This window comes from Stenella coeruleoalba (assembly GCF_951394435.1).
Source record: "Stenella coeruleoalba genome assembly, chromosome: 11".
Taxonomy (NCBI): domain Eukaryota; kingdom Metazoa; phylum Chordata; class Mammalia; order Artiodactyla; family Delphinidae; genus Stenella; species Stenella coeruleoalba.
In genome coordinates, this window is record NC_137157.1 from 93,630,935 (window position 1) to 93,649,192 (window position 18,258).

The window sequence follows — 18,258 nt, forward strand, 5'->3', positions numbered from 1 at the left end:
GTCTCAAAATCCCCACCATGTACAAAAATAGACTCAATGGAAAAGAGCAGCTTTTAAAATATGTAAGAGGAAAAAAATATTAATTCTACAAATAGTTATTCATTGTATACCACACACAAAGCTCAAAGTTAGCTTCTATGGAAGAAATAAAGACAAATCCTGAATGACTCAAGCCTTCAAGTCACTTATTTGGTAGTAAATTGGTGCCCCTCATTTTTTTAATTACATATCTTTATTAGGAAAAATATTTTGAGCACTCAACCCTACTAAAATTATATAATTTATATATAGATGTAAAATATACACAGTATAAAATAAATGCAATATAAATTAAAATTGGTAAAATAAAGAAATATTTTTAAATTTTATTGGAGTATAGTTGCTTGAAATAAATCTTATTTCTAAAATATTTTGCTAGTTGTCTCACATTGTATGTTAATGTTTGTTTTGGTAGGAGGCAAAGAAGCAGACAATTGCCATTTTAAACTTTGTTTTTCTGGATATAGGTCTGGAACATTGGATACAGTAATTGTTTATTCAGAGGAAACTGGGTCTTTCCCTCACTTGGCCAGGCTTTTTCCAAAGGAGAATTATATTTCTGGCATCTTTGACTTATCAGCCATACCAGGTATTCCCAAGCTAATGAATGGAAAAAAGAATGAAAATATTTACCATTTAATCAAGTTGAATCCAGGTTAGGGTTTTATTGTTTTGATTCCCTCCTCTCCCAGTCTTGCTTTTCCAATTTATGCTTTATGGTTAAAAAAAAATTGCAAAATAGCTAGGAACTGAGCAAATGCCCACCTGGAAACCACGTCTCATTGAAACTTGACAATGTAATTCAACTTAGAATAGTCTGAACCAGTAGTTCTCAAATCATGTTCGTGCACAACACTAGTTTTAGGTATTTTCTATTAAAATTGAATAATAATATTTTTCATCATGCTAAAGAAAAAGTTAGTGAATAGAATCTTCTAAATCTTAACCTTGCTGTAACAACTGTTGTTAAATATTTGCTCTACCATGACTCATTTAAACAAATAAATGTGTATCAAATACAGTAGAAGACTGGGAGAATCACCTATTATGCTTAATTTAGCAGACTGGCTTTACTTGTATTGGAAATAAGAATTAGTGGTCATGCTATGTGTTAGAAGCATATAATATTGTCATATGCTCGATGAATTGAATACATCATGTCGTAATAATCTAGCAATAGCTTCAAGTGCTCACTCACCATATATGAACATATTTGAGAAACAATGGTGTGGAAGTTTTGGTGTTTCTGCATGATGGTGGTTTTCTCATTAAAAAAAGTAACTCCACTGAGTGGTTTAAAACAGCGGTCCCCAACCCCTGCGTGGGGGGGGGCGGTTCCTGTTAAGAACCAGGCCGCACAGCAGGAGGTGAGCCAGCGAAGCTTCATCTGCCGCTCCCCCTCGCTCCGCACTGCTCGCATTACCGCCTGACCATCCCCTAACCCCGCATCCGTGCAAAAGCTGTCTTCCACAAAACCGGTCCCTGGTGCCAAAAAGGTTGGGGACCACTGGTTTAAAAGACATATATAGTTAAAACAGAGAAGTCTGCTACAGAAGGGAAGACAGAAAGGTGGGTGGATGGAATGAAGACTGAAATAGACCATAGTCATTCTGACATTTAAAAACATTTCAATTACCTTAGAATAATTTTTTAGACCATATAATATTCTTGATTTACTACTCTGATCCATTTAATGTAATGAGCTAGCCCTAACAGTTTTTGTCTGTAAATACAAAATCAAAACTATTCAAAAGCTACTGATAAAGAAAACAAATGAAAACAACAACTATCTTTGGGCTTGCCTGGTGGCGCAGTGGTTAAGAATCCGCCTGCCAGTGCAGGGGACACGGGTTCGAGCCCTGGTCTGGGAAGATCCCACATGCCGCGGAACAACTAAGCCTGTGCGCCACAACTACTGAGGCTGTGCTCTAAAGCCCGCGAGCCCCAACTACTGAGCCTACGTGCCACGACAACTGAAGCCCGTGCGCCTAGAGCCTGTGCTCTGCAACAAGAGAAGTCACCACAATGAGAAGCCCGCTCACTGCAACGAAGAGTAGCCCCTGCTCGCCGCACCTAGAGAAAGCCTGCGTACAGCAACGAAGACCCAATGCAGCCAAATAAATAAATAAATAAAAATTAAAAAACAAAACAAAACTATCTTCTCTAATTATCACAAGAAAATCAGAACATATTTCTGGAAATTGTAAGTAGGAATGATTCGATAATTTTAAATAGTGGGGCAAAAGGCAAAAGAGGTGTGAGGACAGAGCAGACATGAGAGATCAAAGGAAGAGAGAATTTTAGACATAGGAAACATCAGAATATTTAAAAGATGAAATTAACACTTAGAAGAAATAATCATCTCTGACTTGATTCGTCATCATGAAGTTGAAAGCAATAAACTTAAAAACTTCAATGGGAAATCATTATTTTATCAATGAATAACGTGTATTTGATTAAATCATTAAGCCTTCATTTCAGCTGGAGTTGGAAAATGAAATGTTTATTTCTTAATTACTTCACAAGGGTTTTTGAAGCTAACCACAGAGAGACTGCATTAGCAAAGGCAGAAATAGTTCTTCATTTGGCTTCATTTAAGCAGCCCAAACATTTATTTTTATAAATAAACTATGCTGTTACCAGTAAGTAGGTCCTAATTTGAAGCCTACAGCCATTGAGATTGAGATTTCTCAATGTTCCAAAAATATTTTCTCTGTTTCCAGCCCATGTAAAAGCATATAAAATGGTTCTTATATAACTTTATTGTCCAAAATGATAGCCACTAGACATGTCTGGCTATTTAAATATTAAGTTCACACAAATTAAATAATATTTAAAAATAAAAATTCAGTTCCTCAGTCTCACCAGCCACATTTCAAGTGCTCAATAGCCATTCAGAAAGTTTCCATAGCTCTGGTGTATAACATCCAAGAAGACCACAATACACAAATGCTTTATCACTTTCCAATCTTTACGGTGACACAAGAGACCTACAGTTTGGCTTTTTTTTTTCTTTTTTCTTTTTTTGTTAATTATAGGAAGGATTGAGTAAGTATATTTTCACATTTCATCTTAAAAACAGGGTTAGAGAGGATTAGTCTTGAGCTCAGATGTCTTTTTAGGGGATAAAGACAGTAATTGGTTACAGATAAAAATCTTAACCCTGTGCATTCCATAAGCTCTATTTACACAGTCACAGACCTGGTACCTGTAGCTCTACCTAGGTAAGCGTGAACACTTGGCACATTTGCCAAAAATGGGAAGGAAATGCATTAGGAAATCCAAAGATTGCATGAGGCTCCCTACAAAAAACAAATGGATTACTGCCTATATTTTCAGAGATATTATGGAATATTATGATCAAGTTTCTGTGGATTATTTTTGTGGTAAGTACAGTGACTGACGTATCCCAGTTTGCCTGGGAAGTTCCAGGTTTTAAGATGGAAAGTCCCACATCCTAGGAAACTCCTTGGTCCTGGGCAGACTGGAATGGTTCATCACCCTAGTGATGAGGGATGGTGCTTTATGTTTCTTGTATATTTTCCATAATGGCAGCCTATATTGGAACTGAATAATTTTCCTATATTAACATTTATACAGTGGTTAATATAGTTTTCTATATTGACAGTTATACAATTGCTAATACAGACTCAACATAACCTGCCCAGTCTGCTTTTCTGGTTATTCTACTTCCGTGAACTTTGTGTTCTAATTATACTGAAATGCTTGGCTTTCCCAAGGCATGCATTGTAACACGACTGCACCTTTGCTCAGGCTATTTGCTTTTCCATTCCTCTGAACATATACTGAATTTACCCAACAAGGTCCAACTCAAATAGCACATCTTGTCACAAGCCTTCCCTGGTACTTCCCCTTTCTTCAACTTCCCCAGTAAAGTGACTTGTGTCCTCTGCTGTATTACCAGCATTAAAAAGATTTTTTTTTTCCTTATAGCATTTGCTTCCTTGGGCATGTGTCTACATGTTTGTTTCCTAGACTACAAGTGCAAAGGGCTCTTTTTTAATTACCAGTGCCCAACAATTTCTGGCATGTAGGAAATGCCCGTTATAACTCATTATATAATGTTTTATAAATTCTAAATCTTATTTGACATGCATTATCTCATCTGATCTTTTCAACAATTCTTTGAGCTTGACAAAGTTTATTGTAGTCTATTCGTTTGGCTGACGAATAAACAGGCTTAGAGATAGCGTCTTAACCACGGTTAGGTAGAGATACGTGATGGGAACGAATCCCAGGTCTTCTGACTGCCACTCTTTCTACCAAATCCCACTGAAGGTTAAAATCATCCAACAGGCAGGATTATTCTGTGTGTTGGTAAAAGAAAGGTAATGAATAATATCTGAACAATAGGCTTTGTGTAAAGCTCACCTTGCCTTTCCCCATCCTTCAAAACCTATCCTAGATGAGCACTCCTTCCCTTTCCCCATGTAATTCTATCTGGTAAGAAACGCGGGCTGAACCATTTGATCTTAAGTCAAGGTGCCAAAACTCCAGAGGCCACCAGAGAGTAACCCTTACTGAATAAGTTTTATTATTAAAAGGAATTCTTTTATATCATGACTGCCAGAGATTTTTCAGTTTCAACGTGCCTTTCAAAATTTCAGACCTCCTGTCTGATGAATTCTTTTTACTTTGTCTCTACTACTGGCTTCTAGGTGTCGGATAACTAGCCATCATTGTCCGAAGGGGAAAAGCCCGTGTTAGGAATCTAGCAGGAGAAGGGTTTGTATTCCCGAGGTGCCATTCTGATTCTGGGATTTCGCTTTACTCACTCCACGAATCAGGGGAATAAGGCCACACCCACCTCACGGATGCCGCGAGAATCAGAGACCCGACAAGTCAGAGCGACTGCGAAACTTTAGCTCCAAGCCCGTAACAAATGCTTTCATATTTTCACACTTCTGTGCTTTCCTAATAGAATATGATCTACTGAATTTTGAAAATAATACGCTTCCAACCTAGTAAAGTTCACGTCATTGCCGCCCGCCCCTTCCCCGCGCGCCTCCAGGTCTCTCACTCGAGTCTCCGCCCTCCCGCTTTCCTCTGGGGGGGGGGGGGGGGGGGTCGCAGGAGGCGGAAATGCCGCAGTGACGCGTTTATCCTGGGCGACTGACGTCACTGCCAGGCGTCCGGCGGCAGGTTGGCTGGGCCTTCGGCGGGCTTTTCGGCGACAAGGATGGCTATGGCCAGCGATTTCTACCTGCGCTACTATGTAGGGCACAAGGGCAAGTTTGGACACGAGTTTCTGGAATTTGAGTTTCGGCCGGACGGTGAGCAGAAAAGCGGCCGCGGCAACGAAGCGCGGTGCTGAGCAGGGGGAAGCGACGTGGAGAGGCCGCGGAGGAGTTGGGGTGGGTGGGCGCGCCTCCGCGGGCTCGCGAGTGTGCAGTAGGGCCGAGGAGCTTAAGGAAAATAGGAAGCGTACATTGGCTTTGTGAATAAAAGAGTAAATTGGTGTCAGTTAAAAGAAAAGCCGATCCTGCCAGATAGTAAAGTTCAGAATCCTAGCATCAGTTCACCGGAAGGGACCTTAAAGGCTCTCTAGTTTATCTGCCTAATACCTGAACGTTTGTGAGAACATCTCCACCACGCGGCGGACGCATGGATGCTTAAAATCTTCCGGTGAACAGTAAATTTCGGACTGCCCATTCATCTTTTTTATTCATTCAGGCGCTGTATGGAAGGCAAAATGTCGAGAAAAACGAATGAGGCCTGCTCTGAAGCGGGGAGCCCCACGTGTAGAAAAATGAGTGTAATGACGTGTTTGGGGTGCCTAAATACAGTGTTCCCTATAGGATGCATTAAGACTATAAAGAAGGGGCGTGGTTAGTTCTACATGAAAGAGTCGGCAGTCTTTTTAGAGAAGGTGACAGTTGAGGTGAGTCTTGAAACGAGAGGAGATTTTTTTCTTGGTCTCTGAGGGGAAAAAAAGAGTCAGACTGCTGAGAGCCGTATGAGGTGAAACTGCCTGCTGCCCAAGAAAAGTGCAGCAAATTCTGTCTTTGGACAGCTCTGATTCTCTTTAGATGGTTGTACTATATATTGAATTATTATTGTAACAGCGACAGTCCCACTGCATAGACTTTTCTTTTTTGAATGCATATTATGTGCTGGGCAACATGTAAAAACAAAAATTGAAGGGACAGTAACGCATAAGACTCTTTACTTCCCTTCAAGGAGTTATACCTTGGTGGGTGACATAGACATGAAACTAACCGTAAGGCAGTATAGATATTAAGTGCTGTCGTTCATGCTTTGGACAAAGTTCTGTGAAGGCATGAAAGAAAAATTAGGGGAGGATGACATATTAGGAAAGGGGAGGAACATCGCACATTTCATGTAGAAGTCAGGGTAACTTCGGCTCTGCAATTATTTAGAAACCTTAATCACCTTACCCTCTCTGGTTCTCCCCAAGTCTTTTCTAAATTTAGCTAAGGAGCCAAGTTTACCTGAATTCTCCATCTGTTCTTTCTTTGTGTGATACTGTTTTCAGGGCCTTTGCCTGTGAACAACTTGTATCTTGTCGGTATCACTTTTAGCCAGTCACATAAATTAAGTAGTTTAAGATTATCAGGGAAATTTCATTCCAGAACACTGGTTCTCATCTGCCACCACACCATTCCACAACCTTCCCATAAGTAATGATGAGTTCCAAAGACAGTGATTCCTAAGGGCTTCTCCTCATTAGGATAACCTGTCATTTTAGAGGATCAGGGTCACATTATCACAATACATCTGTATCTGGGCAACTGACCAGCCATGAGGAGAAGCAGACATTAGGGAATTCATCAAAATTAATTGTAGATCAGGTAACAAACTGGTCAATTTTTATTCAGAAGTTATAGTTTGTGTGCTTCTTAATTACAATTCTAAAACAGTATCATTGCCATAATACATTAATTTGAAGGAAAATAATTAAAAGAACATTTTGGAGTAGTGGGGAAAGTATGTGTAGTGGAAGAAGGTAGATCTAGGTCTAAATCTTGTGTGACCCCGGGCAAGTTACTTAACTCTGTTTTCTCAACTATGAATATGTGAGAGAATAAAACATACTTTTTAGGGTTGTTTTACAGATTAGATTAAATGTTCTGGGTAACTCAGCACCAATAAGACATGTAATGTAAACTTTAGAAGAAGTGTTAGTTCCTTTTTTAGATTCCCTGTCTAGATCATGACATAGCTTAAGAAAAATGGGCCTTGAAAATAACCTTCCCATTATATGGAATTGTATTGAAGGCATGGAGTTTAAAAAGTTGACTGGCTTCAACTTCAGCCAACTTAACAGCAAATACATGTTCAGCATTGATCTTATGCCAGGAGGGAGGAAATATTAATAAAAGTAGTAGTATAAAATGATTTTTACCTTCAAAATTGCTTACGATGTCATTTCTTTATATTTTAGCAGTTTTTGCTGTTATAGATTGAATTTTTTTCCACTTCCCACAGGAAAACTTAGATATGCTAACAACAGCAATTATAAAAATGATGTCATGATCAGAAAGGAGGTAAGTTTTTTACAGATGTGTAATTTTTTATATTAAACCTGTTTCCCTCATGTCTATGTTTTTATTTACATATTTAAAGTACATCTAAGGCTGTAAAGAAGAAGCCGATGTATAGATTGAAAAAGGCTTCTAATTGTAGCATCGATAACAACAAAAGAAGCAATCTGAATATATTAAGTTGTAGTCCCACATTCAAGTGTATCATTTAATTCATTTTATAATTAACTTTGTCTTTTTACTCTATTCATTATTTAAAACTAATTGATAATTATGTTTTAAACACGGTATGAATTTTAAATGAAAGTCTCGAAAGTTAGGTATAAGAAAAAGTTCAAAGCACTAACTGTGCTGTGTATTTGTATTTGTCACTGTTCACCTCATAGATTTTGTGTTGACCACTCAGAGGTACTTGAGTCCTGTGTTACAAAGGCAGAATACAAGGTTTTAAGATGAGGCTGGTGTTGAGAAGAGGGAAAAATATGTTTTAAAGGAAAGGGCAAGAGAGTGAAGAAAAATCATAAGAATGATTCTTTCCCATGTTGTACTTTTAGAATCAGAATTAAATTTTTCTTTAATATTCTATTTGAATACTCAGGGTTTGTAACTCTGTTTTATTATTGCCTTCTGAGTTGTGTTGAGAAATAGACACTGAAATTTTTATAACTTGTTTTCAGGCTTATGTACACAAGAGTGTAATGGAAGAACTGAAGAGAATTATTGATGACAGTGAAATTACAAAAGAAGATGATGCTTTGTGGCCTCCCCCTGACAGGGTTGGCCGGCAGGTTTGTATTTAATAATTCTTTAAATGCATAAATACTAAAAATTGTTAATATAATTATTATGTTTCTCCTTGTTTATTTAGAATAGCTCCTCATTGAGTCTTGGGTTTTCCATTTAGTAGGCACCTGGTAAATACTTTATAATTTTATTTCACTTTGCGTCATTTTCTGTGCTACCGCCTAGTAGTAAAGGAGTCACTTTAGACATCTTACTGAACAGTCTTCTCTGCAGCCACCCCAGCTAAAGTTAAGATGTTTCACAGTGTTATGAATGATTGGTATTATTGGTTAATTACTTTTATTAGGAAATAAAAATAGGTAGGAAAAAACACAAGTGTTTGTTAACTTTGAGAATTAGAATTCTCATTGACTACATAAAATTCACTTTCGCCAGATTTATAACTTTGAAAGTTCTTACTTGCATCTTTATGCCCCAGAGAGTGATTTGATTGGTTTCTTTGTTCCAACTGACCGTTGCCTTTGCCTCTCATATTCCCTTCAGAAAAATCGATGGGCTGCTGAAGAGCTCTGAAGGCCTAATTTCACTCTGTAGAAAGCCAGTTTGATTTCTGAATTGGGTCTTTCACCTGTTGGAGAAATGAGATATGACCCCAGGAGGAAGAAACATTTAATTTCGCTTTTGTATATTCCCGAGGATTATACTGTATAACAACTTCTTTGACTAGAAGAAAATGTGGCGAAATCTAATAGATGCTGACTCTCTGTAGCAGTAACTTAACACTTCTCTTTAAAGAAATATTATTTAGGAAAGCAAAGGTAATAGTTAACAGTATTTATTTTACGCACTGCAAACACTTTTAAGAAGTAAATTTAGATCTGTTTGTTTTATACATATATACGTTTGCATTAAAAATAGCAACAAACCTTTTATTATCTCTTTAGACTCAGGGAGAGAACAGTGTTTTCATCTACCCACTTGATGTGTTCATGTGTTTTGGTTAGTGGGGAGGATTACTCATGCTCCAGAAATTGTCTGTTGGATCTTTAAGTCAAAGATTTTACGATTGTTTGAGAGTCTTATTTAATTCTCCATTTTGTGTGTGCCATAAACTGTACATAATTAGATTTTCTGCTCAAATACACAGCTAGGAGTGTCTTTAAGGTCATCTGTTAATTTAAACTGAAAAATCACTACAGACATAGCCTCTTACTTTTTCATTTTAGATTTGCAGATAAAATATGGAGAAAAATTTATACTTAATTTTGGCACACTAGAAATACCTATATTATGTTATATTTGTTTTACTAGTTCTTAATTTTAATTGTTTTGTGAAGTCTAAAGAGTATGAATCAAATATTAGTACCATCACTTACTAGTGGTTCTACATCAACAGTTTTTTTCCTCTGTTTTATGAGTCTTGGATTTCACATTTGTAAAATTAGGCAAATAAAGCTGACCTAGAAGGGTAGGCTTTATTAGTCCAATTTTAGGGATTACAGAGAATGTAAAGTCCCTAGCACCAGGCCTGACACATAGTGGGTACTAAGTAGTACTGTTATTAATATGCAGTTTATTTGTAGAGCCTGGTAGAAAGGGTAAATGTGTTTGTATTTATTATATTAAAAATAGGCTTATACCCATATTACTAGTTTTACTCACATAAGAAACATTTCTCTGTCACTCGTAAGTATATCATTCATTTGATAGCATCATCTTTTTGAGATCTCTGGAAAGCAATTCTTTTTTTTTCTCTTTTTTTTGGTTATTTCTCTCTTTTTTTAACATCTGCATTTATTTCTATTTATTTATTTATGGCTGCGCTGGGTCTTCGTTGCTGTGCATGGGCTTTCTCTAGTTGCGGCGAGCAGGGGCTACTTTTCATTGTGGTTCACGGGCTTCACATTGCTGTGGCCTCTCTTGTTGCGGAGCACGGGCTCTGGGTGCGCGGGCTCCAGTAGTTGTGGTGCGTGGGCTTAGTTGCTCCACGGCATGTGGGATCTTCCCGGACCAGGGCTCGAACCTGTGTCCGCTGCATTGGCAGGTGGATTCTTAACCACTGTGCCACCAGAGAAGTCCCTGGAAAGCAATTCTTGATTCATCCTAATACTGGGGACACCTGAGGAGCTGATGAGATTTTTTTTTTTATTTTACATAGTTTATAGCTACCATGTCGTTTCGTTTTTGTTTTTTTTTTTCCTCCTCTATGATGGCTAGAAAACTTGCAGCTAAAATTGGGACTTCTTGGTAGCAAGAATACATATATCTTGTGAGATGGATTTTTATATTAACTACATTTCTCTGTTTTATTTTTTTCAGGAGCTTGAAATTGTAATTGGAGATGAACACATTTCTTTTACCACATCAAAAATAGGTTCTCTTATTGATGTCAATCAGTCAAAGTGAGTATGTTAAAGCATTTTGACTAAATTGACATAATTTATTAGAGGGGCTCATTTTAGAACCATAGCCAGTTTGGTAAGATTATTTTAATTGCAACCTGTATCAGTTCATTATGTATATGTAATCCTCATTTTTATAGTAGTGAAGACTTGTTATCAAAGAAGTTAGTGGTATATTTTACTGATTGCCAAAAATAATCTTAATCTGGACACAGCATCACAAAATTTAAAAGAAATCCTTATTGGATTTATCAGCCTTATTAGTCCCATATAACATCATTCTCCTCCTTGGATTTAATACTTGAAAGAAATGGAAAAAGCCCCAGTATAGCTTAAGTATGGCTTTAGCTACCTGTGTCTTCCCAAGCTCTGTAAGTGCGGTACCACATAACCATTGTCTGAAAAATCTCTCTGCCTCCAATTATTTCTTTCCACTCTTTCCCCTCAAAATGTTCTTATAGTGTCTTTTTCCTATCCCCCTAAATTGTAATAATTTATTTGTTTGCTTAACTGGTTTCAGTGTAAGCTCCCTGAGAACCTTGCCGTATCTCAAAGTTAGTGCAATGCCTGGCACACAATAGGTGCTTTATAATCTATAGAGGAAAGGAGAAAGGAATTAATGCATAACTACTGGATACAAAAGGCTATGTTCATATATGAAGACTGGCGAGATACTTTTAAACTATCACATCTGTTTTCCCATAGTTGGTGAGGATGTGGCATTTGTATCCTACTGGGATTGTAAATTGTTACAGTGTTTTTTGGAAAGCAATTTGATAATATGCATCAAAAGCTGTTAATATTTTTCATTTATCTTTGTCCAACTGATTTCATTTCTGAGCATTCATCTATCCTGGGAAATACTCTGAAATAATGAAAAAACTTTATTATTCATAAAGATGTTCATTAAAACCTTAGTGATAATTGGAAAAAAAAATCCAAATGCTAACAAGGAGAGATTTGCTAAATTAATTAAAAATTATTTGTGACTTTTTTTTTAATGTAATGGAAAAAGTAATGTTTAAAAGGCCACAGTAAATGATTTTAATTATGAAAAATATTAGAGAAATACCAAAATATCTATAATTATTCCATGAGGAATGACATTATATAGTATTGAGTTTCTTTTTTCTATCTTTATAATTTTATTTGCCTTAAACATTTTTGTGATGCATAATGTTATTTTTTATAAGGAAATAAACACTTTAAATATGAAATGAATACTGATGAAGAAATTTATGTATTTTTTTATTACAGAAAAGGTAGAGATGGGAATTGTTCAGGTTATCCATTTTAGTTATCAGAAAATGCTTTCTTTCTCTTCAAAATTCCTTTAATGTAATTGTTTTAGGTTTTTGGTCTTTGTTTTGTTTTAGGAATTAATTTGTACTATTATGTTGTTTCATTTTAGGAAGAAAAAAGTAACTTTTATCTTTTTAAATTTTAGGGATCCTGAAGGCCTTCGAGTATTTTACTATTTGGTACAGGACCTGAAATGTTTAGTTTTTAGTCTTATTGGATTACATTTCAAGATTAAACCAATCTAAATTGTTTTTTGAAACTGTGTTTATATTTAATTAAGGGATGGGTGAGGGAGGGTTTGCCATTTATGATATTGGGGTTTTTCTGAATGTGAAGCAAGCTTTTTTTGTATGCAAATTGAAAATAAGAGAATACATAAACAGGCTTAATGATTATCTTCACCTGGGTCCAAGTGGCTTGGACAGTCCCCACACACATTAAATTCTGTAAATAAAAGCCACCTTTATTGAAATTTTGCTCCAATAAAACATATCAAAGCCTGGATGGAGAGTGCATTTTTTCCTTCAGGAGGCTGTATCTCTGATTCATTTTAAAGATAAAAATTGTTCTAGTAGGTGCATTCTATGGCAGAGGGTCTTTCACACAGAAATATGTAGCCAGATTCCCATCCATTTAAAGGCAATTGTAGATCTTCCCTTGTTTCTACCATACCTGATGGGATTTAATTTTTTGGTGCTTATAGAAGTTGTTTGTAGAAGGTTTTGGATTTTTTACATTTCTCACAAACCCCTCAGGGGTCATTCACATTTAAATGTTTTTGTATAAGCTGTGATTTCCTCAAGGTTACGAAGGTAAAGTCAGTACCCCAAATTAGGCACATCTTTTATTATGCCCCTGTTTCCATTATTTCACAATGTATATATTTTGTATATCTGTGGGAAGTAAATGAGTTCTCAGCTCTAAAAATTATTTAAAATTTAGACTTATGTATATATGTGTGTGTGTGTATTTATATCCTAACTCCTAATGAACACATCCCAGTCATATTTCTCAGTTCCCTTCAACTTCTTTCTGATAGACCTGATTACTTCTCCTGTTAGTAGCTAATGCCCTGATATTCTGTTACTTTTCCATCTGAACCTTCACTCTAAAAGTATGCAGTCCTGTTAGTCATCATCCGCTTTGCCCAGGGACCTTAGGGTGGAAGAATTGGTGTCTGAAGGCTCACCGGGGCTCCTGAGCAGCTATGGCCAGTAAACTGTGCGATAATAGAGATGTTCTGTATCTGAGCAGTCCAATAGGGTAGCCACTGGATACTACATGTGGCTACTGAGTACTTGAGATGTGGCTAATATAACTGAATTTATAGTCCTGTTTAAAAATATTTTCCACCATTTTATTATGAAAAATTTCAAACGTAGAAAACCTGAAAGAATTGTAAAATGAACACCCATATGCCAATCTAGATTCTATAATTAACATTTTTCATTTACTGTAATAAGTCTATTATAAGTCATATCATTGATTTCTCACTTACGGGTGGAATAACTAGTATAATTGGTGTCAATAAACTTATTTTTATTTTTTTATAAATTTATTTATTATTTTTGGCTGCCTTGGGTCTTTGCTGCATGCGAGCTTTCTCTAGTTGCGGTGAGCGGGGGCTACTCTTTGTTGTGGCTCGCGGGCTCTGGAGTGCAGGCTCAGGAGTTGTGGCACACGGGCCTAGTTGCTCCATGGCATGTGAGATCTTCCCGGACCAGGGCTCGAACCCCTGTCCCCTGCACTGGCAGGCGGATTCTTAACCACCGTGCCACCAGGGAAGTCCCCAATAGACTTTTTTAAAGTGCTATTTAATTTTTATTAAATTTAGATAGCCAGATGAGGTTTGTGGCTACCCTTTGGACAGTGTAGCTCTAGAGCATGGCTTGGAAGCTTGTTTACCTTGGAGTGCTTCTGGTCCTTTGCATTGCATTAAAATGCGTGGCCATCCTCTTCGGGTTTGCCATGGAAAGTCACCTGATCTCCAGATTGCCACTGTGCAAGACTGCTGTCACCCCCTTGAGGTCTCTTATATGAAAATAAGCATTTCTGTTCAAGCTGTAGACCTTGATGGATGTGTACTATAAAACTATGTTATAATTCTCTTAAGCTAGATGTCAACCTCAAGGAGAAAACTGTGGGCCCACGATTTTGGTTGCTCCTCAAAATAATTCTGTGGCTCCTATTGAATAAGGCAATCCACTCAAGACTGAGCAAGACTGGGGAGAAATAGTCCTTGGGTTAGAAAGGTTTTGATATGTTAACTCCATCCTCATTCTTAACTTCCCCCTAGTGCTGATTTACTTATGATCTATCTTCACTATCTACTAAGGTTCTCATATTCAAACCAAGATTGGAGAATAGGTCATTAGGAGAAATATTTTATATTTTCTCTGATATTCTTGTCATTTTTGAACTGGCTCTTGCTTGATTGTAAGTGGCTGGTGGAAAACGAGCATTAAAAATGAAATTTTGTACAGCACTAGTTTTATGTGAAAGGATTTTTATAGCACTCAGGTCAGCAGATACATGTCTCCACCTCTCACTCCCCCCATAATGAAGAGACCTCTTTAAATACATTTCTTTTTCTTTTTTAATAAATTTATTTATTTTTGGCTGATTTGGGTCTTTGTTGCTGTGCACAGGCTTTCTCTAGTTGCTGTGAGCGGGGGCTACTCTTCGTTGCGGTGTGAGGGCTTCTCATTGCGGTGGCTTTTCTTGTGGAGCACGGGCTCTAGGCACGTGGGCTTCAGTAGTTGTGGCTTTTGGGCTTCAGTAGTTGTGGCACGCAGGCTCAGTAGTTGTGGCTCATGGGCTCTAGAGCGCAGGCTCAGTAGTTGTGGCGCATGGGCTTAGTTGCTCCGCGGCATGTGGGATCTTCCCAGACCAGGGCTCGAACCCATGTCCCCTTCATTGGCAGGTGGATTCTTAACCACTGCATCACCAGGGAAGCCCTAAATTTACTTTTCAAGTGTTGACTTTGTGCCTCATCCCTTTATTTGCCCCTTCATGGGATGGAGTGTCACTACCCAGCATCTAAGACAGTCTTTTCTATGTAGTAGGTGCTTTGTAAACATTTTTTCAGCATTTTATTGTCTTTTATATTTACTGCCTTCAGATTATTTGTCTTTGTAACTTAGTCTGAGGTGTAAGAGATTCATTTCTGTCACTATGGATACCTTTCATTACCATGAATTTTTCAAATGCACATACTCATACCACAGAGTTGTATATTCGAACACATTGGATAAGGATGTGTCTTTTGGATGTGGCCCAACTGTGATCCTAAGTTCTGTGTATAGTCTGAGTTCCTCAATCAAAGCAACCAATACAGCACAGCAAAGAGGATGGGTGAGAATCGGGGTGATCTGCCAGGCTGTACCGTTCTATTTTATTTATATATATTTGTTTACAAAATATACTTTATTTTTTAAATTATAGATTTACAAAAAATTGAAAAGGTAGCACAAAGAATTCCCATACGCCCCCCACCCAGTTTCCCCCATGCCCCTCTTTTACATGAATGTAACACAAACTATGCATTATTATGTTTCTCTTTTCTTATTGTGCCTACATGTGCCTATTCCTACTGTGCCCCAATGATCATTGTAGATAGAGAAATAGATATTTAAGATTATAAATTGGGGAGTGGAAATCTGTAGTATTGCCCTAGTAACACCATCTTAACTTCGCTTGAGGTCAAGAAAGCCTTTGAGGGACATAACCCATGGAAAGCTGAAAGCTGACCAGCCTCTGGTGGAATTTGACCTTCAGGGGAGGACTACCAGGTGGGTAAATGGTGGTATCTCTGCCATGAAACCAACGCTAAATCTGGAACTTTTTCTAAGGGTCAAGGGTAGCGGGGCATGGTGGAAAGAGCTGCTTAATGTCAAATGTTTAAACCTCTGGTCTTTGAAGTAAAGGGTTGTGCTAAATAATCTTTAATGTTTCCTCTTAGCCGTAGTAACATATGAGGCAGAGATTTAAAAAAAAAAATGCCTTATATGAAAGAAAAACCAGGTTTTGTGCCTCTTCTTACTGTTAAAAGTACAAGTAGATATTTCATTGATACCAGGCTGAATCTATTCATGTGGGCATTTAAAATATGAATATAGGGGCTTCCCTGGTGGCGCAGTGGTTGAGAGTCCGCCTGCCGATGCAGGGGACACGGGTTCGTGCCCCGGTCCGGGAGGATCACACATGCCACGGAGCGGCTGGGCCCGTGAGCCATGGCCGCTGAGCCTGCGCGTCCGGAGCCTGTGCTCCGCAACGGGAGAGGCCACAACAGTGAGAGGCCGGCATACCGCAAAAAATAATAATAATAATAATAATGAATATACATGAGGTTATTTTATATATCCTATTGTTAGACTACTTTGTTTTCATTTGAAATGTGTGAGACCTGTGAACATGGGTTGTGCTGCAAGTTCAACGACTGATCCATATGATTTTTTTTTTTAAAAACTTTTTTTAGAGCAGTTTTAGGTTCACAGCAAAATTGAGAGGGAAGTACAGAGATTTCCTGTATATTCCCTGCCCCCCCCCACATGCGTAGCTTCCCTCATTATCAACATCTCCCACCAGAGTGGTACATTCGTTACAACTGATGAACCTACATTATTAGGTTTCACTCTTGGCCGTGTACATTCTATAGGTTTGGAAAAAATGTATAATGATGTATCCATTATTATGGTATCATAGAGTGTATTTTCACTACCCTTAAAATCCTCTGTCTATTCGTTTCTCTCTATCCTCAACAGCTGGCAACTTCTAATCTATTTACTGGCTCCATAGTTTTGCCTTTTCCATAAAGTCATATAGTTGGAATCATACTGTCTGTAGCCTTTTCAGACTGCCTTCTTTCACTCAGTAATACACATTTAAGGTTCCTCCATGTCTTTTCATGCCTTGATAGCTCATTTCTTTTTAAGGCTGAATATTATTCCATTGTCTAGATGTACCACAGTTTGTTTATCCATTCACCTACTGAAGGACATCTTAGTTGCTTCCAAGTTTTGGCCATCCTAAATAAAGCTGCTATAAACATGTGTGTTCAGGTTTTTGTGTGGACCTTAAGTTTTTTGATTATTTTAATAATTGGTTTCCTAGCATTATATGGCAATGAGCTAGATTGAAAATCCAAAAAAATTAATAAAAATAACAAAGGTAAATGAATGATTTGAGGATGAGCTTAGAGTCCAAACCGTGTGATACAGTGGCAAGAACACTGAAGAACTGAAATTCTTCATTATGGCAGTACTTCACAGAACTATTTTCCCTTTCGACCTGTGAACAGGCTTTATCCCTTAGTGGCACAGAGTCTGAATAGTTATCCAAAATCCTTTTATTTGTTTTTTTTTGCCATTATTTTTTCATGCTTTCTTATTTCCTCAGGTGTTCTCATTTAGTTAGAAGTTGGTGGAAGGATGCTTCCTGTTTGATTGGCTGCTGGAGACCAGCTGGGACAATAGAGAAATTCTCTAGACCATTAGAATAGATTTTATCGTCAAGAGAAGGAGGACAGGGCTTCCCTGGTGGCACAGTGGTTGAGAATCTGCCTGCTAATGCAGGGAACACGGGTTCGAGCCCTGGTCTGGGAGGATCCCACATGCCGCGGAGCAACTAGGCCCGTGAACCACAACTACTGAGCTTGCGCGTCTGGAGCCTGTGCTCTGCAACAAGAGAGGCCGCGATAGTGAGAGGCCCGCGCACCGCGATGAAGAGTGGCCCCCGCTTGCCACAACTAGAGAAACCCCTCTCTCAGAAACGAAGACCCAACATAGCAAAAAAATAAATTAATTAATAAACTCCTACCCCCAAAATCTTCTTTAAAAAAAAAAAGAAGAAGGACAAAGTAGCTAATTAGGGAAATGGGAAACCTCAAACAACGTGTTCTTTTGAGTTTTTACTGTAAGAGCCAGGAAATTTCATATGGCTCAGTGGCATAAAGGTTAGGCATTAGGACAAATAGCCATGGAGGGGGGAACCTGGACAGGTGAGGTTACTCCTCCCGATAAGAGAGAGAAAGACCATCTTCCCCTGGGATCTGGTGGTAGTTCTTGACGCCTTCACTTCAGGCTGGGACAGGAAGAACAGCCTGCTGCTGTGAAATGATAAGCCATTGAGGTTTGAAGGTGTGACTAGGAGCTGTGTGCTAAGCCTCTAGCTGACGAAGTTAATATCAGCAGGAAGGGACGGGTAAAAGGTGTGGTTTCCTAAATGCAGAACGCCTTTAAGCCGCT

The 18,258-nt window shown here is 38.1% G+C and overlaps 1 protein-coding gene across 1 annotated transcript; it reads left to right on the forward strand.

The window, feature by feature from the left end:
• The first annotated feature begins 5,178 nt into the window (after nt 1–5,178).
• MAGOHB (mago homolog B, exon junction complex subunit) lies at nt 5,179–12,315 on the forward strand. The gene is made up of 5 exons (XM_079938505.1): nt 5,179–5,333; nt 7,510–7,568; nt 8,243–8,353; nt 10,629–10,711; nt 12,159–12,315. The coding sequence occupies exons 1-5, from the start codon at nt 5,240–5,242 to the stop codon at nt 12,256–12,258; spliced, it is 447 nt and encodes a 148-aa protein (XP_079794631.1). The 5' UTR covers nt 5,179–5,239; the 3' UTR covers nt 12,259–12,315.
• The last annotated feature ends 5,943 nt before the right edge of the window (nt 12,316–18,258 follow it).

Excerpts from the sequence above, each read along its gene's own strand:
- MAGOHB (XM_079938505.1), top strand. The coding sequence starts at position 5,240 with ATGGCTATGGCCAGCGATTTCTACCTGCGCTACTATGTAGGGCACAAG. Across the intron at positions 5,334-7,509 it reads ATTTGAGTTTCGGCCGGACG|GAAAACTTAGATATGCTAAC; the intron begins GTGAGCAGAAAA and ends CACTTCCCACAG. Across the intron at positions 7,569-8,242 it reads ATGTCATGATCAGAAAGGAG|GCTTATGTACACAAGAGTGT; the intron begins GTAAGTTTTTTA and ends ACTTGTTTTCAG.